Source organism: Calonectris borealis, chromosome 5 (assembly GCF_964195595.1).
Source record: "Calonectris borealis chromosome 5, bCalBor7.hap1.2, whole genome shotgun sequence".
Lineage (NCBI taxonomy): Eukaryota > Metazoa > Chordata > Aves > Procellariiformes > Procellariidae > Calonectris > Calonectris borealis.
This window is the reverse complement of record NC_134316.1, coordinates 43,633,574-43,656,871: the sequence shown is the minus strand read 5'-3', so window position 1 is coordinate 43,656,871 and position 23,298 is coordinate 43,633,574. Positions and strand designations below refer to the sequence as shown.

Genomic DNA, 23,298 nt, shown 5'->3' with positions numbered 1-23,298 from the left:
GCTGTCCTTTATACAATCTATAGCTTTCTCTTATCTCTCCCTTACCAGGGTAAGGGACAACTTCAAGATACTGAAGTAATAAAAACCAAAAGCATTAACTGAGCCATGGTGCATACCAGGACAGCCCATTCTGCTGGGTTTTTCTTTAGATACTTCACCAAGAGTTAAACCATATGATCCAAAGCAAATACAACAATTACAACACTTTCACACAAATATAAACACACAACAATTCACTATCTAGCACAAGAATCTTTCCAATAAAATGCAGATCGCCAACTTCTTCCTATCTTTTCTGAATATAAGTCTGTTCTAGGCCAACATTCTAAGGTAAGTGTTTCCAAAACCTATTTATAACCAAGTTTACAACAGAAAGCTAGTAGAAACTTTCACATACTATCTAGAGACTTAATAATGTGTTGTAAAATCATGTAAAAATGAAACTAAAATTTAATATTAGACAATTAACCTTACAGTATGGGCTTATAGCAGAGAAAAGTTACACATTTGCAATGCTTTGTAGGTTTCTTCACCAATATAGGAAGCAAATATCTCATTACTCTAGAATTCATTGTTGCTTTTATTTCAGAAGTACAATTAAAAAAAAAAAAATCCGTGTAAATTCATTTAGGTTAAAAACATTGTCATGAATCCTAACACTGTGCAAAATGACATTACCTATGGGACTATGAAAAGCAATGTAACAAATAAAAATGAACACAAAGGAAATCAAACTTGTGAAAGTTTTTACATTTTAAAAAAGGAGGCAGAGTTGCGTAGGAGGAAACAGTACAGCAGTCGGTAAGGTTTGATGATGAACAGTAAGCAGTGGAGTTTCTGGAGAATTCAGTAGGGGAGGGAATTAGTGTGATAATGGGACAATTGAAACATGAAACACAGTAAAAGAACTATCTTTGTACTGCAGGTGAAAAGCTTGTATGTATTTGAAGGGCTTTTAATTTTTTGTTCCAGCCTACTCTAGTGTGACATAATTAACTGCTACATATTGAGAATTATATATATATATATATAAAAAAAAAAAATTGTATCATGCAGATGAAAATATTTTAACACCTTAACTAAATGGTAAGCAATAAAACAGTTGAAATAGCCACAGTTTAAAACATTGTACTTTCGAATTGTAACGTGAAGGGAGCAATCCACACCTCAGGACAGACTCCCTGGTATCGTAGACGCTGGCTGCTCCTCTCTGAACATTTACCATCTAACTCAAAGTAAAAGGTATTAAGCAAGATCTTCTGGGTGGAAGCCTGTGGTCCATTCCTGTTTTACAGGAGCTCTTCTTATAGGAATAAATTCACCTCACAGACAGAGACTTCTCTTTGCAAGGGCCAAACAATTGTTTAAACAGATTCATGAGCCCAATTACAGTACATATCCCAATGAAACCAAAAAAGCGTACAAAATCTTAGCAATAATGGTAAAGTCGTCGTTTTACAAGATGCCAAGAGCTATTTTTAAACCAGACTGGCTTACAGGTCTATATACACGGCCACATGAAACACTGCAAAGTGAAAGGGACCGTACGAAGACTTTGTACACATTTCTACTACTTAAAAGATACCGTCGGAGTCGATGCTATCTTGCACTGCCATCTGCAGTCAAAGCATAAGACTGACTTTTGTGGGAGAGGGCAAAACCTCTCAATTCAAAATGCAAGCAAGTCTTGTTGCCTGAACACTGATGTACACTGCAAACGATGGTACAGACTTAGGTTGTTTAAGGGACACTACTAACCATGACATTTCAGTTTGTATTTCTACACTGGATAGAGTGGAACAAATACTCTTTCAAGCACAGACAACTTGTCATATTTATTTGCAGGACACCTAGGATAGGCAGCCACCACACACAAAACAGAGCAGTCTAATTTCTGACACAGAAACGTGGCGTAGCTACTGAAATCAATATGGCGATCCGTACACTAGGATTTTTAAAAGAAAAACAAAGTCACATCACAAAATTCTACAAGCTACATTTCAGTAATACCTCACCTAAAGGAAGAGCCAGTAGGAGACAATCTTGAGATGAACTCTGTGTGTGCCTCAGTGCAATTTCTACATTAACAAGAACTAATCTTCCCATGTAGCCTGTGTAACACTGACTGACATCTGAGGACATAAGACTATCTTTACTGTCAGCTCCACACTTTTTTAAATGCACACACACACTTCTAGGGTAAAGCTCTGCATCTTTTACACGGCCTTACAAGAAAAACCAACACATTTCTGAAACAGATCAAAAAAATCTTCCATTCAAGCTTGTTCACGCTGCTCCTCTCTCCTTTTTGTCATGGGGTAGTTTAAGTTTTTCTTCCCAGGTTTGTTTCTGTGGTTTTATTCGTAACAAAAGGTAGGATAGTCCTTAGTACCAAACTCTCCTATGCTAACACATTGTTGTCAAATTGATTGAATGCAGCAGTCATAGTTCAGAAATACATAAAAAAAAATAGTGATAGGGATATATGAATGCATTGCCACCTTAAACTCAATAACTTAGTTTAGTTAGGGTAATTGTTAAATTTCTTCCTGCATTTATCTCCATGCAAAGTTAACTTTTCAGATGTTGTGAGATGCCCAAAACCACTTCTCACCACAATACCTCTGACACACTGGGATCTGTTAAAACTAAACCAAACAATATTACTCTAAACTGAATTAATCAGCTTCTTAATGAGAATACAAGATCCATCCTCCAAGCTACTTTTTTTGTGACTGAGACCTATCTGTACTCAAGAAAATTGCCTGCATAGAAAGAAAACTACAACACTAACTCCCCTTCGCCAACCCATACTGCTACATAAACATACGCTCCTATTTCTGTCATTCGCTCCATTAACTTCCCAAAATGCATCACAGGTCAAACAACAACAGAAGGCTATAGTTTCTGAGAACATATGTGCTCTTTCTGCTGTTTCAGGTCTTCAACACTCCTGCCAAAAGTTTTTAACAAGCGTAAAATTAAGCCTTTGTATTCCTAGAAGCAAAAAGCCATGCCTCCACTTAATCATTTTTATACACCAGCCAAGCCAAAACAAGTAAATTTTATTCACTAGAATAAATGTCAGATACGAGCTCTCCTTGCCTTCCCCTTCATATGTAGCCTTCTAAGCCCGTCTCCTCCCTTCCTGATGTAGGGGAAGTATTCTACGTATTCTTCATCCATAATGCAAATTCAGGTACAAAGAGTGACAAATCAAAGGAATCTGAAGGAGAAGTGGTTTTCACAATTTACTCTCAGAATAACTGCTTGTTCTTGAACCAGGTAGTATGTTATGATTGGGAGGTAATACGTGACTTTGAGAAGTTCAGTTGGATTCCTGGCCCCTAGAGCTGCAGGCAGAGATGAATTCAGCTCGAGCAGCAGCATGTGAGTAATAAGCACAGAGTCCTACTTGCCATCCACCCTTCTCCAGACGCAAATCTATAATTGCACATGCGGCCCCATTTGATCAAGCAGTAACATCAACAGTGACTGAAGAATGTAACGTCTGGATGGTCTGATAATAAAAGTACATTTTGTCCAGCTTTGTCAAGATCCAACAACATGGAATACAATAGCCATAGACTTATGAAGGTCTCTTGTGTCAGCCCAGGGAACTTCAGCTAAAGTAATTTCAAACTTCCGTTAATAGATGATGGACAACCCCAAAGCAGTATCACACTTAAGATCCAAAAGATTTACAAAATGCCAACTTGAGTAATCCTTATATATTGCAATTTGGTGTTTCCTTTTTGGAGCGTAAGATGAAGCAATGAGAGAAAATGAACATCCTTTTCAAAAAAGCACTGCTGCTCCTCAGCGCCCTTTTGTCATCAGAGTTGACCAAACAATCACCCCATTCTGTTCATATCATACCTACATCTCCCCCTTAGATTATTGGGGAATAATCTACCTGACAAATCTTTTCTATAATTTTACTGCTTTTGGTATTAGGAGAGAAAGTGAAATCTATGTATCTCAGAATAACTCCTGTTGGGTGCATCTTACAACTTTCCTTTTCCCTTCAGTACACATTACAGTCACTTCCCCTATGAAAAAACCCACTATTGAATACGGTAGCAAAAGGATATCCTCACAACAGTTTTACCCAACCAAAAGAAAGTAATAGATCATCCTGTTCCTAAGACACAATTCTAACAAGATTTAAAACACAATAGAAAATACATAATTTACAACTTCGCTTGGACTTACCCGTGGACTGGCTATGCACAGGAAGGACGGCAGCTCAGTCACCTGGCAGCACCGTACGCATGAGGTAGCTGATCTCCTTCGATGTATGACATGATCTGAATAGCCGGTAACTGCTTTACAGGGGCTACTGAACACAAGGTTCTGGAAACAAAATTAAAATTAAGAAGTTACTACGTCTATAAAGAAAAACTCCTCTTAAATCTTGTAACCATCCACGAGAAAGACAGACAAAGGACATTTACCAAATATTTCTCTTTGAAAAAGGAAACTACACATCTGCTGCAGTGACAACGTACAGGATCTTTATGTAATTATCAGAACATTCAAATCCTGAATTGGTTGAAATCAGAATAGGTTGTATCAATACTTGCCTTTACGCTCAGTTGGAACCAGAAACAAGTTTTTCCTTCTTTGAACCTTTTGACCTTAGCTTTTTTAATGAAGGAAGTACGGGAATATTCTAGTAAGTCTGACCCTCAAGCTGTTTTGTAGCGACTCCTTTATGTATTCTGAAGCATGGGTAAAATGAAATTTGGCAGGGAAAAAAATTAAGACTCTAACTGAGAGTTATCTTTGGACTTTCATCTTTTACCACCTTTTCTTCCTCTCCTGTGCAAAATGGCTCTGAATTTTATCCTGAAGCCTTTCAAGGTGCTAGCATGGTTACTCACACACATGAATACACCCATGTGTAAAATCTGGAATTTGCCACAAGTGTATCAAAGTCCTTTTCATACAGAAAAACATTTTGACTCAAAAGTGGGGGCACTGAGATGACACTGCAGTTTAAAGAAAGGAGAGCTCTTTGAAGATGCTCAACTCTATGCAGAAAAATAACAGAAAACTAAATTTTCTTTGCTTGCATCAGTTATTGTATCTTCTTTTTTATTGTAAATATCTGCATCAAACAATGAAATAAACTGCTTATAGACGAAGCCATTTTTGCTACTTAGTTTTAATTCTGACTCTTCTATATTCATAGCGACCAACTGTTTTATATTGTTATGTATATAACTGCTTCCTATGGTATGCAGAGCATTATTCTGCATACTATAGGAAACAAGCAACAAAAACAGAAACATTAAGAGGTATACCTCTCACTGCCATAGGATCACAGGATGTGCCCTCCTGACAATTCTAGCATTTCATTTCAGTAAAACGTAAACAGTATTTAAAGCTTTAGAATTGTTCTGCCCCAGTTCCTAATGCACCAAAATTAATTGCATGCTACTTTTATTTTACACAGCTTCCCAATTTTCTAAAATCCCAGTGTTTGAAGTTCTAAACACTAGGGTACAGAAACAGACACCTTGTATATCATGTCATACACTGGATATACACATTCCTACGTTATGTCAAAAAATGCTAGAAAAAATCCACAGCAGTGGTCTATTATGGATCACGCACTCTGCGCCCTTTCTACTTCCAGATGTAGATGCATTGGGCAATATGCAGATGGCTAGCACATATAATTTGGAACCTGCTGACATGGGAGAAAAATAGTCGTACTGTACATACATGCTAGCACCACCTAAGAAATACACACCGTCAATCCTAGCATATAAGTGGGTCTTTCAGCTGCTACCAGTGTGACTCGTGGTCTGGAGCTGGCAAAAAGAAAGTTCATACTCTCTGACTGAACATCTGCTCCGCTATATAAAAGGTGAGAGCAGAAAGAGCTGACAATAGCCTTTCATTGACGCTCAGCAGGGCTAAAAAGCACAGGTCAAAGTTTGGGCCACACTGGATAATGTGAAGTGATCCCAAAACAGGCTCGTACTCAGCTGGCAATTCTTTATCAGTAATGCTAGCTTAAGCAACAACTGCTTCACATGTTCTCTCCTGTCCCTGCAGAGCCCCTTCTTGTTGGCCTAGCTGTCTGTACTCATTAAGATGCTGATCAAGATGAAAACAAACCCTCCACTCCAAGTTAGTTTTGTGATCTGTTTCACCAGCCGGTAAAACAGGCCATGTGCTGAAACAGCAGAGCGGGCAACGCAAGGCTGGGAGTAGGTGGTCGTGGACCACGGATGCGAACGCTGGCTCACTCCTCTGAGGACCAGAAACGGTGGCAACAAAGCACCAGAGCACTGCTGCCGAAAAGGGGGAGCCCCTTCTCATGACACGGTTGTGCCACTACTTGTGCTAGTTTTATCACCTCTCACACCCCTCCACAAAAGTATTTAGCTACACATCTAATCAGAGAACAAATTCAACAGAGAGGAAAATAGAAAGTTTTCTGTGGTCAGCTTGTGCAGGGATGTGACAGTGCAAGTCCACATCAGCCGAGGCAGGATTCAGCGGCTGGGAGTAACGAAAGGACAGCAAGGGTCAGAGAGGAAGAGTGACTTCTCTCAGCAACAGCAGGCTACTAGATGGACTCGGAACAACAGCTTTAGCTCAGAGCTCCTGTCTTCCCCGCCCCTGGCCCAGACACTGGGGGTGCAGCTGATTTTGTGATGAGGAATCAGCATTCCATGCAGTCACAAAAGGTTTCCAGTAAGTCTTACGACAGCAAGCACTGGCATACTGATTGTGGCCTGATCGTCAGAGGGGTTCGTTAACTTTATTCCCGGGAAAGTGAGAGTACAAGAAATGGATAGAGAGGAAGCTAACAAACTGTAATTCCAAACCTATGCAAGTTTGTTACTTAATTCTCTTTTGGAAGCCAATATCAAAGCACCATCGAAGACGGCTTTAGCCCGATTAGAAGTACCCAGGAAGAAACATAAAGGAAAACTTCCAAGAACGTACCCAAAATAAGAGAAAAAAATTATTTTTGTATACACACAGTATTAGAAGTAGGTCTTGTACACGGGCATTAACCTGGTGTTCAGCGCCATGCTTCCTGTGTACAAATTTTGAACAGGTCACATAAGAAACACCCCCCCTGAATTCCCTGACGTACGCAGCCATTAAGTATTCATGAACAGAGCAGACACCAGATCTAACAGGGGCAGCGGAAACCAGCTTCCCATCAGTCACATACATGGAAAAGACCGGGTACGGTTACAGACCTGAACACAGCCACAGCTCTGAAATGGATCATGTACCTCGGTACAACAAAGCCAAGAACCAAAGAGGAAGATTGTTAAAAAATAAGAATGCACACATCTACTGCAACCATGCAATCCAAAGAAAGTGTTGAAAGAGGCTTTCCTATATTGCAAACAGAGCAGCACATAAATATGGGTGATTGCTATCAGCATCTTAAGCTCATCAACAGTCCTAATTTTTTTATAGAAAGAAAATTAGGAAAGCAAAGGAGAGAAGGGCTCATCTCAACAGATCAGATTTTATATTAATTTAAATCAATGTATACGAATTAATACATGTTGTGGAGGTGTCGAGTAAGGGGAATGAACAGACCTCACACTGCAAGGGATTTCTGTGTTTACATGAAGAAACTCATACTATCTTTAGGCAGATTTTAGCTCAGTTTCAGAAAGATCCATTAAAAATGAATGTGGTTTTTTTTGTCTACTGACTTATTTTCATAGTTTGTCTCTTACATCGGAAATGCTGATCTGAGCAGTTAAGAAAAGCCTTTCCAGATTTATACCATTTCCTTTTTCCTCTGTTTCTCCCCCTCCTCACTCCCTACATGTTACTATCTTATGAAGCCCTAGAGGAAGCGTCAGGGAATTTTACATTGAAAGCTTCTCAAATTTGGGCTAAGATAAAAAAAGTGAGTTCATTCTCACTCACGATGATGTGTGCTGCTAGAAGACAGGCATGTAAAGGGCAGTTTGTTTTTTAACTCTCCCTTTGGTTTTGAGCTTTTCTTTTTCTTTTTTTTAAGGTGTTCTATATGTAAGCTGTGCAAACAAAATTCTGCAAACATAGCTTATTTTAAAGTGACTTTAGGTGGTAATTTGTCTAGCATGCAGGTTAGAAAACAGTTCTAAAGAATCTGTCACAACTGTAGGGCTAAACTTCCTTCAGATTTACTGGGGTTATCACAAATGTGCTGTATTGCACGCACTGGTGAACTTTGCTCCTCAGCTTGCTGTTTTCTATGTAAAAGGTACTAGTTACACCAGTCACTAGTTACATGCAGTCACAGCACTGGGACCCCCTGAGACACAAGTAATGACTTCCTCAAAGACCAGAAATTATTTGGAGAAACCAAATTATATATTTAAGTCTTGCCAGGTTGTGGTACAGGTGGGTCTGCTTTACATTTCATTGTTAATATTAAAACCTACATGTGCATATTCCACATCTCATATTTAATATCTATAATGTTAACTCACCTTCTGTTCTTTAAGAAAATATAATGACTTTCATCTTAATATTTATACACGCTAACCCAAAGGCCATGTGAAAATCTAGACTGTCTTTCTACGTATGTAAAAATGAATGCCACCTTCCATAAGTGCATACAATTTCTGATACCATCGTCCACTCCTTTACTGCAACATTTTTGACACCACCCAAGTTTTCCTTAACCATACCAACGAGAGGACAGAGCTACAGTAATAGTTTCAGAGATAAGCATTACACAGTCAGTATACAAACAGCTGAATGTAATCTTAAAAAAACTAACTGAAAACCAATCCATATAGCATAGACATTTTAGCAAGCTAGACATGGAAACACAGAATATTTAAACACCAGCACAGCCAGAGTTAACTGGCATACACGCTCAGTTGGCTTGCTCTTTGTTTGATAACTAGGAGGACTCATTTTGTTGGCTTTGCTGTTAACGCTGCAAAACATGACACCAAGCCCAAGGTTGGTTTCCTACTGCTTATGCGTCTTCAATTTCAACTTCCTCTACACGCTATTCAATTGAATTCTGGCTATCTCCTTTCCCCTTCCACACTCATGAACAGAAGCAATATTCCCTAGAGAAATTTGGCACGATCTCACTGTTTCAGAAAAGATTTTTGTAGTGCATATCTGCTAACTGCCCTAAGATGCCTTCCTGACTCTATGCTAGCACTTTTGTGAACTTATTTCCCAGTGAAACGAATCAATGGAGCTAGAACCTAACTCAGGATATGAACAGCAATTTAGTCATAAAAAGACAAAACCTTCACACACATCCCAGGCAAAAGATTAGAGAAAATGACCTTGCATTACACAGTAAGATGAACATATTTAGAGTCTACCAGACAGCAGCAGAAGCAAATTTCAAAGTAGAAAGACACCATTGGTAATGCTTGTCCACCAAAACTCTGAAACACTGGTAGGGTGAAGTCTCTGCTTTCCCCAGTTGCTGCAACAATGTATTGAATTTGAGAAGAGAGTTGGTTTCAGTCAGAAAACAAGCATTTTACATGTAGAAAAACATTACAAAACTCTTAAGCTTACCTGTAGAATCCATCCCTGACAAATCATGAGTGTAGTTCTGTTGCTTCAGTAGTATTTTTAAGACTTCTAATTCAACTGATTTGTTTTTTATAGCAAGTTTTGAAATGTATCACCACATGGGAGGAAGACAGCAGTCAAACTATTTTTCTGTTCAGCACTCTGAACTTTATTAACTATATCTAATAAACCAGATAATAAAGTCATCCTGTTTCCAAGTTTGTTTTCCTCTATTTTATAAGGATAGAAAGGTTTTCATCATGTCTCACTCATGAGGATTTGCTACTGTCTCCACATCACAGAAATTTTGCTTACCTGCAGCAAAGTGCAGCTGTGCAAGTTAGGGAAAGACAGCGGGAAATTTACATCAAGCAAGAAATCCCTGTTCCTCAGACAATGTGACCCCTGCTGTTTCTCCCCTTCGGTCTCCATCCAGGAGCGCATGTGATGGAGCCTGTAGGATGCTTTCAGAGACAGGAAAAGAGCTAACCATCTGAAACAAAACACAGCAGGTACACATTTATTCACTGCTTTGTGAAAGAAAGGCTTGAGTATATTTACAACGTAACTCTATTTGACACAAATGTTTTTTCAGAATTTCAGGCTTACAGTGTCCTAACTTAAAGGAAGTAATTTTTGCTAGACATCTTCCAACTACACTACTCTTATTTTAATTTTTTCTAAGGTGGCTTAACTAAATCTAAATGATTAAATCAGAATACACTCTGAAGCCCTTCGTTTAAAAGGGTCAAACCCGAGTTAATTACTACTTAAAATTGCACTGACTTCTCTGTAAATTGCTCCATATACAAATTACTTATAACAACCTGCATAATGAATGCAGACTTTATCATAAAGATCATTCAGATAGATCAAGAGAAATTTGTATTATGTTACTGAAACACAGACAAGAAACAGTAGACCAAAATAACCACAACAATAAAAGAATATTACACTTACAAAGCCCTAAGTAAAACACCTTTATTGATTAATAAAGACTTGCTTTTAATCTCAGATTTCTTACAGTCACCATCTAACTTCAGTCAATAGTACTGTCCGTTGCAGAGTACTATAACTTAAAGAGATCACCTCCCTTTCCAAGATAATACAGGGCACGGTGCTAAAAATCCATTACCCTAAGCCTACGCCTTAGAATTCCATTCCATATTAAAAACAGGACATGTGGAAAGTAGACGATATGGCTCGGAGCTGAAGAACAACTATCACAGCACAAGCTTATTCCACGTGTGTTAAAACATACGCTCAAGTGCAATTGGTAAGCACTGCAATAAATTGGCCTTCAAAAGTCTGGATTTTGCGCTTGATAATGCCAGCAGCCTACAGTGTGATCCTAAGCAAATGCTTCTGTTGCCCTTTGACCATCTTGTGTATTTACAATGTCAAATCTTTGTAACAGAGGTTTTCTTTTGACAGAGGCATAAAAATTGCCTTGCATAATGGTGCCCTATAGCTGGAGGAACACTCTAGAAGTTGCTATAATATTAGATAACAATAGACAAATGATAGTATTAGGAGGCATAGAAAACGCAGGTTTACAGAGAGATGCCTCTAACATCACCTGTACTTTTCCTATAATTAGTAAAAGAGAAAAAAGAAAGTTGTCTTCACCTGGCTAAATGTCCCTGATTCATGAGGTTTGCCATTTCTGCTGGAGAGACATCAATAAACCGGAGGAAAGAAAAACAGCTTTCTTCATTGATGCCTATGTCACAGAAATATTGAAGTTAGGCCAACACATTTCACAGACACTCATAGCTGGAAACAATAAATTTACTTGATCAATTCAAGACACATATTCTCTGACATATGACAAATCTAGGTAAATAAACAGGAGATCCTAATTTGACCTAGATCTCTTAGAAATACTGAAAATTTAATCTGTATCGCTGTTGCCTGACTCCAAGTTCCAGTTCCTTTTCCAGTCTGGGCAAGAGAAGGGCATTTACCAAGAAAGACAAATACGTTCTAGGCCAGAAAACCATGCAGCCAGTAAGGACACTGATTTCGCCTACTAAGAATCGACAGGCAGCGTGCACGTTTGCGAATCCAAACGCGTATCTGCCAGACAGCTGACCAGAACACACATACCTCAGGATGCCTGTCAAACATGCTCCCTCTTACCCAGTCAGTCAGTCAAATGGGTTGGAAGGAGATGTAGGAATTGGTAGGGGAATGTGAGTATGGGCACAAGGATACAACAGATACAGTGAGGATGACGGATACACTGCAGTGAAGGATGGGGAGCCAAAGAGATATGTTCCACTGTTGAAGAAGAAAGCCTTTCAGGCCCACCCATGTGCACTGCATATCCCCAGTACCATTCATATCTTTTTATTTTTTAACTGCTACACAAAGATTATATTCCCAAAATTATTTTCCTTTTATGGAATGCCAAAAAAGGTCCCCAAGAAAAAGCCTATTATGGATATCAAAACAAACAGAAACCAGAATAATTAGCAAGACATACGAAAGTTAGAGAGTTACAGACAAGTGCAGACTCCTATAGCTGCATCTGGTTCTTCTTACTTGAAAAGGGTTTTGCTTAGCTGAACAGGTCCATGCTAACAGATTTCAGCATAGTAATGCAGCCAGTATCTCTCTTGGCTTTTTTCTCCCAAAGTTTTTCCCACCCAAGCAGCTGAGCAATCTAGTTAGCTCTTTTTAGAGAAAAAAATGCAATCACCTATAATAATAAATTGTATGTGTCAATACAAGCAGCTTATGTGGGTTTTTTGCTCATTGATTAGATCCTGAGTCATTTGCATCTCATCTACTTTTTACTTGAAAGAGAAGTTGGCAGTTTAACATACAATACAGAATGTACTGAAATGAATCCAAGATTTCTCTGAATTGAATCTGTGAAAAATTCACATTAGACTAAAAAGAAAGCATTAATCCCTTGAAGCAAGTTAAAACAAGACAGAAGGAATGGAACAAGAGACTGCAGTAGGATTAAGCAGCGACTAAATAACAAGTCGTCCATAGATTATCCTTCCAGCTGCTTCCCTCCTTTCCTCATTGCAAATGAAATATATGTGTAAGTACAAATGCTAACAGAATTCTAACAAGTTCTAATCAGATTATCTCAGAGGACTAACTGATCTGGCCTCTCAGTCCTTCCCCCTGAATAAGACGTATTACAACATCACATGCAAGTGTGCAACCCAACCTGCTTCCCAGGACTGTAAACCTACCCTTCCTATGGAAGAGAGACTGCTGGACGTGGTCTGGTGCAAACGGCGAAAGTAAAACCCGTAACCACCTGAAAATGAAAGCAACAAAACCAAACAAAATCACTAAGAAGTCGTTAACACATACAATGTTCAATCACACAATCAGCAGAAAATGCAGAGTAACCATTCAGTTCTTCATTGTAAGTATTTCAGCACTCTGGATATCTGGAATCGCGTGGCAGTAAGAGAAAAGCATCATCAGTCCACATGCACTACTGTTAATTTGACACTGAGACACACCATTGTTCTGGAATTGCATTTTACGCTGTAGAACAGTTAGTCTCATCTTCAAACATCTTTCTCTCTTTCTCATCTCTGCCCTGAGCATTTTTCATAACTGAACGCAAACGAAATTAAGCAAGAATTGCCACAGTCGGAGAAAACAGCAAACTGCACTTGGGCAGCTTCTATTCATCCAAGGTAAGCATTAAAATCTGTCAGGGCACTAGTAGACGCTTATGATATACCATGTCACAACAGACAGATACTGATAGCTTCCTTAAACATGAAAACACACTGAAGGGAAACCAGGGGTTTTTGAGGTTTTTTAACAATTCTTTTAAAGCTTAATTCTATTACACATCATCAGCAACAACTCTAAATTCCTTTTCCTGACTTTCTTATTCTATCAAAGGGATATTTGATGATCAGGGTTCCACCAACAAAAAGCATCAGATATCAGATCCTTAACAGCTGAATGAACGAAAGAAAACTAGGAGTGCATCGCTTGGCCAACGTCATTTAAGTACATCAGGTAAGGGAGTTAATTAGCACATAGAAAGTTAAAATAAGTTTAAGTAATAACACTAAATATGCTAAGCTGGAGAGGAAGTGGAGTAGGCTTGCCTGTCCCGTGAGTGGTTAAAGACCCTGATCTGTCCATGACGGTAGATGAACTTTGAAATCTGGTATGGCTTTAGGGAGATGTGAAATGGAGACCAAGTTTCTTGTCGCTCAAACAGCTCTGGGTGATTGCACACCTATAAGAAAGAGAGCACGTTAAACCCTGGGAGGAATTAATTTAACCCGATGCAGCATTTACATCCCAAAGCAACTATGACTATTGATCACTAAAACTTTAATTTGATTAGTTTGTCACAGCTATTTTAGTATATCTACTCAAATTTGAATACTGCATCATATCTTTTCCTATTCACCTAACAGCTATTGCCTCTTCTTCCCAAGTGAATGATTTCCTTCAACAACCAATTTGGAACCAAATCTGTTAGCAGATGCATGCACCGTTTGGCTAAAGTTCTTCTACCCCAACATCATGCTACACTGCATCAGAAACACAACTGAACTGCACGCAAATTTGCTTGCCTATGCCAGAAATTTTTTTTATATAGTGTTTTCTAGAAGCTATGTTTTAGTTCTGTGCTAATGAATGATTATACTTTTTAAAAATTATTATTTAAAATAGCCTTACCTTCCTGAACTGCATGACTAGATTCATGAGACTACTAGTGGTGGTCTGTGCTTGCTGAGTAGTGCCCATTGAGGACTGCAGCAGGTCATCAATAGAGATTTTGTTCTTCAGAGCTTGGTACAACAGTTTCTGTCGACTTGTCTGCTGGCAGTACATAAGAATTTCAATCTGCAAAATAGTAATGAAGATTTAGCCTTTTCTATTTCTGAAATGGAGGATGACCACATCAGTACACACAAAGCAGAGAGAAACATATCTTAAGGAAAACTTCCTCAAAAAATACATGCATAGGCAGTCGCATTCATATCTGTATTTCAGGATCCAACCTGGGAAGGACTTAACCGATAGGTGTGTTTTGGAAGGCTTAGGTAATGAGGTAGGAGACAGACCTTTAAAAGTATGTGAGCACAATTAAGTAAACAGATTTTCAAGAAGCTGTGAAAACATCATGTCTGCAGCTGATCAGATTAAATTCTGACCTCAATTTTACTATCCTACTGTTAAAATGCTACCCGTTTAGAGCCATCTTAAACAGGTGTCAGGAGCCCATGATAACGACAAGTGCATCACGTAACAACATCTGTGGGAAGTTCTAGTTTTGAAATTAATAAGCACATCAGGACAAAGTAGATGACTTTTAGCCAGTGGTCCCAAAACCTGGGGACGTTGACCACAAGATCATCCAGTATTGCTAACATCCACATGAAATTAAGAGACTAACAAGAGGTAAGAGTATGATGTTGCCACTATGTATTTCTTGCTCTTTACAAGCAAGCAGAAAGAATCTGAAATCCATGTCAAATCCTTCACAAAGAGATCTGGACATGTTTATCACCCAATCGTTGTTGTATCAATCTCTTTCACTTCAATTAGTGGTATTTCTGTCAACTTAATCAGGCTTAAAGATTTTTTATTTTTAACTGTTAACAAAATGTTTTCCCTAGGAGAAAAGTTTATTAATTAGGGGTTCTTCAGTTACATTCACATCTAATGAGATCGCTGGGACACAGTGCCAGAAACTGAAGGGCCGTGAAAGGTCTACAATCAAATTTCAGGTATGCAGACTAACAAATGAGTTTGCAAAAATCAGGTTAGAGAACAGAGCTATGACAATAAAGTTGAAATACTCATCTCAGATAAATACTTTTTCTCACCTTATCTGACAGCTCATTTTCCACATCCTTCTTGATTCTTCTCAACATGAAAGGCTTCAGGATCATGTGCAAGCGGGATAGCTGGTCTGAAATACAGGGAATAGGGAAGAAGGAACAATTACTTCACCAAAGAAGAAAACTATATGGTGTTCTACTACAAATTAAGTCCCTTACTGTTCAGCCATTTCCCCCCATATGAGTTCTTATAGCAGAGTTGGCGTTTCTCTGTTGATTTTTCTTTTTTTAAACGAGTGCCAAGCTACACTGTTTAACTTATGAATCCAAAGATCTGCTTCAAAGAATGAACTTCTAAAGCATTTTATGTGTTCTACATTCCTCTGGGTTGAACAATATGGGCTTAAATTTATAACTCACTATTAGTGAATAAGAAAGTATCAGATGAGACATTGCTAATTCATGAAAAGAGATCACTGCAGTTTTAAGTCTCGTCTCCCAAAATTACAGCATGACAAAAACAGGGCATCCTGCATTGACAGACAACTGCAGTCTTTACGATAACCTGTAAAAACAAAGTTCTGGGTATTTGAGAACTCTTAAAACCTTTACTTTTGTGACAAGTTCCAACTGTGCTGTGTTCTACTCCAATTACAAATCAGCTATTTTACCTAGCTAGAATTTTCCACATAATTATCCCCTAAAATTTACTGTGATGATTTTTTTTTTTTTTTAAAGAATTTTTATGCTTTTCTTCCGGAGCTCAAAAGGTGTTTAGTGCTTTGTGTCATAATTTTTATGTCTAGAGCTTGTAACAGATTCAGGAGATCTCCAAGATTATGCACTCTGTAGAAACTTACAAATATTTAAAATATTTGTTCTCCTGTGTTTGGGAAGGAGGAGACAAGCAGCAAATCAACATTTTCACTACATGTTTTTCTATTCACCACACCTGCTACATTACAGTCAGAAACACAAACCTTGACATAAACTATAGACAACAATCCATAACATTCCAATCCCATTATGCACCCTTTACTTTAGATGACATTTCTCATACAAAAAAAGAGAGATAAAGCTTATCCATTAGCAGCTGGAAAAGGCAACAGATTTTTAATATAAAAACTACTGCAGTTACATGCTGCACTCACTCTCATCAATGGCGGATTTGTTCTCTGCATGGCTCTCTATGTCCTTAGAAAACCACTCATTGAACTCTTCATGGGAATCAAACAGCGTTGGCATGATAAAATGCAGCAGGGCCCACAGCTAAAAGGAGAGGAGAAAACAGTAGATCAGCAAAAGTCACCCTACTGTGGACAAGGTAATTGGGGATCCCAAACCCTTGCAGCTCTTCACGAACAAAATTGCTTTACTAGATCATGAGACATGGCAAAACTAAACAAAAACCCAGCCACATTCTCTTCCCGCCTCCCTCCCCAACAAATGCCAGGTACATCAACTTAACAAAACACCATTAGAAAGCAGTGAGAAACACAGCATAATGATTTCAGCCAACAGAAGGAAAAGCCACAAGAATCAGATTTCATTCTGTAATCTACGTATTACTAACCATCAGGTATCTTCAGTTTTATTTTTATTTGAACGCGTGGCACATTTTCAATTTTTCCCCTCCCAGAGCTGATTCCATGTTTGTTTGCTAGTGTTTTGCTAGAAGCATGATCCCACAACCACACAAATACAATAGGTTTCTCAATTGTTCACATATATTTAGTATATATTCTTGTTAAAAAGGAAAGTCCACTTTTGCCAGCTCCCGAATACCTCAGCCATTGTGTTCTGGATTGGGGTCCCAGTCAACAACAATCTATTTCGACACTGGAACTGTAGCAGGATCTTCCAACGAACACTGATGAATAAAATTAAGAAAAATAATTAAAACTGTTTTTTGTATAAGGATATGAAACAAAGTATTTTAAGATCAATTGCTTCCAGTAACCTTCCCAAATGATTTTTTGAGGTCACTGGGTAAAACTGTCACAGCTACTCCCCAGTCTTTCAAAAGACAATTACAGGAAAAAGTAACCTTTTACAAATTACAAAGAAACGTGCATAACTTATTTTATTTTTCTAAGTATCTTTTTACTCATTTTTAATACAAATGCTTGAATACTAATAAAATCTCATAATCAGAATAATTACCTTCCCAAAAGAAACAGTTATTATGAATCAGAATGTCATGTATTTTTCAGACTTTACAACACTAAGTGTGCGGGCCACTGTGGCAGGAGCGCTGAGCTATACATTACAATCCTCTTAGAGGGGCAGTTTCCAAAGAACGCAGAAGAAACAGACTTTGGTCAGAATGAGTCGGCATCTAAAGCAGTCTTTAACTTACTGTGTACAGTGGCAACTTGGGCAAAGGTTATGGGAAAGCAATTACAGAAGTAAAGACGGATAAATCTATTACTTGAAAACAACCAGAAAACTTTCTGGCACAGAGTCTTACGACAAAGATTGGGCTTTATTGCAGCCAACAGTATTCACAGGGTTCTGACCTTCATTTGTGTCTGGAAGTGCCACTGAAGAAGGAATCAAAATAATGCCTTTAATGGAGCCAATATAAGCAATACACACTAAAGACTACAGACTGTTCGCTAGGCAGAATTCTGTGAGTAGTCAGGAAAGAAGGTGAACAGTATTTCACACTGTTTTGTTTAACTGTCCTGTACCTCATCTAAGTTTCTGCTCCATAATTACTTTTAAATTACATTTTACGTATTTGGAGAAGGAAAATCTAAATGCAAAAAAACAGTGGATCAATCCAGCGCCATAGAGTTATACAGATACTTAACTAGGTTAGACACTTAAAGGGTCTTATGTGTTTCAATTTTAACTTCTATCCATTTGTGTAATCTTGGTGTTTTCTCAATATTCCTTCAAGAGGTTGATACAAAGGGAAGATTTTGTTTCCAGTTAATTTATTACCTGGAGCTACTCTTGAGTGCTTGCGCTTCATCCAGCACCATATATTGCCACTTCACTCGCTGGAAATACTTCACATCCTGTACTACTAGCTGATAACTGGTAATCACCACATGGAAAGGAGCATCCTGAGTATACAATGTCTTCTATAACCACAAAATAAGAAACAAATGGCCACATAATGTAAATACATTGTGAAGAGTTCACTTGTGTATACTGTAATTTCAGACTTCTGTTTCATAATCTTTTCTCATTATTACTGCATTTTTCCCCAGCTGACTTTTTTAATTAATTACAGCATGGTTATTCAACTGGTGGATCTGGACTTCAGCCCATTAGTCCCTGAACAATTTCTGATGCTTCCTAATGTGCCAGGCAAGACCCAGGCATTGAACCCTACAAAATGCCGTTGTTAAATCAGGAACAATCTGACAGGCCTGTAGGGATGCTAGACTTGGGCATCCTGAATTAGGTTACTCAAATACAATAAACAGCCCTTGACACTGAAACTTCCTGCTTTATTTACAGAGCTCTAGTTTCTTCAACCCAACTCCATACTGCCCTGAATTGCCCTGTACTGTATTGCTCTCCAGCGCAAGAGAAGCCTTCTACCTCGTTATCTTAATGAAAATGCTATCACATGGATGAAGAAACAGAACTCTATATGTACACATCATTTAGCTTGGTGGGGTGTAGCAACAGTTTCAGGTTTACTCTCCACAAATAACAAAAATGGTCGAAGCACATGGGCATGCCAGTATTACCTGACTCCAGAACTTCCTGATCACCTTTCTATCATGGGGATTTCCCCAATAAGGTAGCACCTGGAACAGTACAAAAATAGAAGGACATTATTTTCAAATAAAGATATACCTGCTCTAGAATTTTATATTATGTATTCTACAAAATAAGACAGACCTCTTTCTCTAAAATGATGAAAAGGGAAATTATCTTTCTTAACGCAAAGAAAAATCAGAAAGCACTTAAAAATACTTAGAAACAGAGCATTTCAGGCAAAGATATCAAGCAACTTATGCTTAGTAGAGAGACTAGATCAAGCTATGGTGAGAATTTCAAAATGCTCAGTAGCACGTTAACCTTCTAGTCAGGTTTTTCTAAAAATTAAAAATGATACTTTGCTCATGGCAGAAAGAGGTCTGCCCTCAACTGCTACAGTTAACCCTACAGGACTAGTGGGCTTGTTCTTCTGTTTAACATTCCCAGTTATCCTGCTGGTTTTGTATTTCAGAACTGTCCCCAAAAATCTGAGATAAAGGTAAAACATCTGGCCTAGACATATTTAATATAAAAATTTTAAAAAGTAAGCACTTCTGTCAGAGAAATCTGTTAATCCATTTATAGCTCAGAATTTCATGGGTTCTATTACTCAGAACAGATCTTGGCAGTGCACCGAAACCAGTTACTGGTTAATAATATTTTACTGCCACCTTCTGTCTGAGGAAAGGACTACTCTGAACTAAGACTGAAAGCGAGGAATGCTGGTTTCTGAGGTTGCGAACGGTCTTAAACATCTCCACCCTTCACCTGACAAGCTCCAAATTTCAAAGTGCCTTTACCTGAGTATTCTTCCAACTGTTCTGAACGAAGGACGCTAGTAAAAAACCATCAGGCTAACAAAAAAGTGATTTGCCTTTTAGTTTACATATTCTGCCATGGACCTGAAGAAATTAATTCACTGTGATTATGCTACAAGCATAACTGACTACACACTTCTGTGTGTAGTAGTGCGTAGAAGCGCTTGTGTATGATTAGAAGCAGGAACAAAAGTGGTTGAAAAAGATTGATCAGGGTTGTAAACAGGTAACAATCCTAAGTTTAGAAAAGTTCTTTTTAAAAAATGTTCTGTTCCATGGATGAGGTAAACATTATTATGCAACAAACCCAAAGAACAGCTATATAATGACAGAAACAGAATTTTTTTTTCAAATCACAAAAAGGGAAAATTATCTTTTCACAAGCATCCTGACCGCATTTTTGAAACATTTTCTATATTTCATTCATAAGGAGGAGAAAGCATAAACAGTTGCTCGCCTATTCTAAACAATGAACTGATTAAAGGAAATGAGAGAGTAAGTAGGTAGAATGGCCAACTGCTCTAATGGTTTCTACTCCAGGGTTTTTCATCAGGGCCCCTATTGTTATGGGCTATGCAACTACGTAAATGGATTATTTTTAGGTTTTTTTAAAGTAACTCCTCACTAACCTAAGCATTTCTATTTCTTCATCAGTTTCTTCGAAGTCTCAGAAATCCCAATTTATGCTAAAATATAAGCCACTCGAATCATCCAGTATTGAACTATGTTCTAGCACAACTACTCCTCATATAGATACCTCAAACTATACACTACTATAACCAATCATACGGTCTCATCAGGGATCTGCAGAGCAAGCTATTTGGTAAAAGGCAAGTCCTTTAATACTGCCCTACTCCAGATCAAGAAATCAAATATTACTTATAGTCATACTTCCAAGTCTTTCCTTCCACCTTATTAAGTAGCCAAGAGATTCAAACAATTTGCCCGGATGTTACTGGTATACCCGTGACTTATAACTAGGTGTCTTTTACTGTTCTGATATGTTCTCTGCAAAAAAGAAAACCCAATGTTTAAAAAAAAACTGATCAAGACCTCTTCATATCAAAGGTTACTAAGTTAACAACTTAAATATTTAAACTATAATCTATTCTTCTTTGCAGATGTAACTGCAAGCTTCTGACACTTTTGTCTATCTTTAATTCTAAAATTTCAGCACTGTTTCAGCAGTGCACATTCTTTTCAAATCTTCCTTTGCAACACTCCAATGTTTTCCACTGGGGAATATGTAAGCAGCTTGCCTTTCAGTAACTGATCATCCCTTGTTTTCTACCTCATTATGTTTTCACATTCACAATATACCTGAAGAACTCAATTTATTTTCTTCTAATCTTTTTGTTCTTATTTATTTGTGCCTCGCTTCTCTCCTTTTTCTTGGTTACTGGTTGTATGTCTATGGTTCTTCTATTTTTCTGTAATAACAACTGCGTTCTCTCTCCCTCTAATCTGTTTAGAGTTCAGTTTTGTTCACATACAATTTTATCTTACCCAAATTGATATGAATGACTGAAAACACTACTCTAACCCTAAAGAAGTACCTAAGACTGCATCTGCTGCCGGGCCCACATGTTAGAACTGAACATCCACTCCCTGCCCCGCTTCAACTCCTCACTGAGGCGGTGTTCAAAAACCACCTTCTCTGTTAAGCCAGCTTCTCTCTCATCCAGCTTCTCCCCAATGCAGGCAATGACTCCAATGATTCAAAACAAGAACATTTTTAAACACTAGATAATTGAATGCTCCAGAAAAAACAGGATGACAGAAAAAAATATCAGAATCAGGCCCATTACAGAGTTTCAAATTCCAAGGTAATTAGGCATCCAGATGTGGCAAAGAACTCAGCAGAACAAAACAGTTTGCTTTTGAGAAAACAGAAATAACTTTCTTGCACGTTTATTACCTTAAATTTAGGTACAAATCTGGCAAACTCCTGGTGCCAGTTGTTAAGAGTAGAGGCAGGTGAAATTATTAAAAAAGGTCCCCAGATGTTCTCTCTCTGGAATATACAAATTAAAAAAAAAAAAAGACACCCAGAAATTAACTGTGGCGAAGGGACACAGAGACAGTTTGATACAGCTTTACAACTACTAAATGGCAGTGGCTACATAAGAGAGGGAACTATATGCAACATAACAAAACTTCCTCCCAGCACGGCGACACAGAATCAAATAGAGCAGACCTAATGTTTAACTAAGACTTATTTCATAACAGCAAACCAGAACAACCACCACCGTTTCAATCTGGCTTGCTGCTTTGTTTCTGAAAGTTGCCATCTCCACATTACTAACAGCCCCTGTCATTTTGGAGAGGAAAAGAACTTCAGGTGGCACTGGCAAGCTTTGCTCCATCACATCACATTAGAATGCCCTCTGTTGAATAACGAAGTTGGGCCATTAGTGTATTGGTAGTTACAAGCTGGCCTGCAGAAGGGAGAGCCAGAAAAAGTAAAAGCCCTGCGTAGGCTTCCAAAAATCTCAAGTTGCAGTGCAACAGTGAGACAAGCCTATCTGTTACCCCTTCCATACAGATGAGCTCAAGAGCCTTTGGCTCTGCACACTCTTCCACTATTGTGGCTGATAGTGCCAGTGAACTGGTATCAAAAGGAGCATAAACAAATGCACATAACTCTCATTTGGTCACTACTGCAGCTAGTTCTGCTCTCAGTATCGCTCCTATTTAAGGCAAGTGACTGGATGCCAATCAAGACTTTTTTTTTTTAAATAAACGTATCTACTTCTGCATAAAGAAGTAAGCTCCTGTTGTTTTTTCTGTTTTGTTTGTCTGCCCTGGCACAGAAGAATAACTATGCTTCCTGAAAAAACCCACAAATATGGAAACCCACGCTGATTGCCATGAAGCTCAGAATTTGGGCTTCATTTCTACAAGTGTCTCTGATTTGTAAAAGTCAGCGAACCATGAAGTCTACAATTTGTTCTCTTATCAGGCTTTCAGATTAAGTGCAAGTGAAAAGATATTACGCTGTGAATAAATGAAAATTCCATTTTTATTTATATATATACTTATATCTACATACACACCCCCGCCCCTACATACACACACAGGTATCTACATACGCACACCCTTTCAAAGGCGTAGCTTTAAAACAAAGGGAAATGCCATAGCTAAAACATTTTTTAAGACATTTAAGCTTTATAATCCAGAATTTATTTCAAACATGTGAAAAGCCTGCATCTTCTATCAAGCATACTGACCAGGAATAAGCTATAATCCACCTACCTCAGCCAGATGTGCAAGGAGAGCAATACTTTGTACTGTTTTACCCAGACCCATTTCATCTGCCAGGATTCCATTGATGCCCTGCAAAAGATCCATAAATGAACACCTTTCACCTTACTATTTTTTAATCCATACAGGACTAGCAGAACAGTTGCCACTGAATTTAGAGGGAGCAGCCC

At 38.2% G+C, this 23,298-nt stretch overlaps 1 protein-coding gene across 1 annotated transcript in view; it reads right to left on the bottom strand.

The window, feature by feature from the left end:
* The window catches only part of INO80 (INO80 complex ATPase subunit), a 69,010-nt gene that overhangs the window by 24,830 nt on the left and 20,882 nt on the right, over nt 1-23,298 (bottom strand). Inside the window, exons 13-25 of the mRNA XM_075152158.1 lie at nt 23,120-23,200; nt 21,783-21,878; nt 19,034-19,093; nt 18,273-18,415; nt 17,109-17,193; nt 16,475-16,592; nt 15,369-15,454; nt 14,215-14,382; nt 13,632-13,765; nt 12,747-12,814; nt 11,161-11,254; nt 9,847-10,024; nt 4,216-4,356 (exon numbers count right to left, since the gene is read on the bottom strand). Coding sequence (XP_075008259.1) covers nt 4,216-4,356; nt 9,847-10,024; nt 11,161-11,254; nt 12,747-12,814; nt 13,632-13,765; nt 14,215-14,382; nt 15,369-15,454; nt 16,475-16,592; nt 17,109-17,193; nt 18,273-18,415; nt 19,034-19,093; nt 21,783-21,878; nt 23,120-23,200 — 1,452 coding nt within the window. The remainder of the gene's footprint in view (nt 1-4,215; nt 4,357-9,846; nt 10,025-11,160; nt 11,255-12,746; nt 12,815-13,631; nt 13,766-14,214; nt 14,383-15,368; nt 15,455-16,474; nt 16,593-17,108; nt 17,194-18,272; nt 18,416-19,033; nt 19,094-21,782; nt 21,879-23,119; nt 23,201-23,298) is intronic.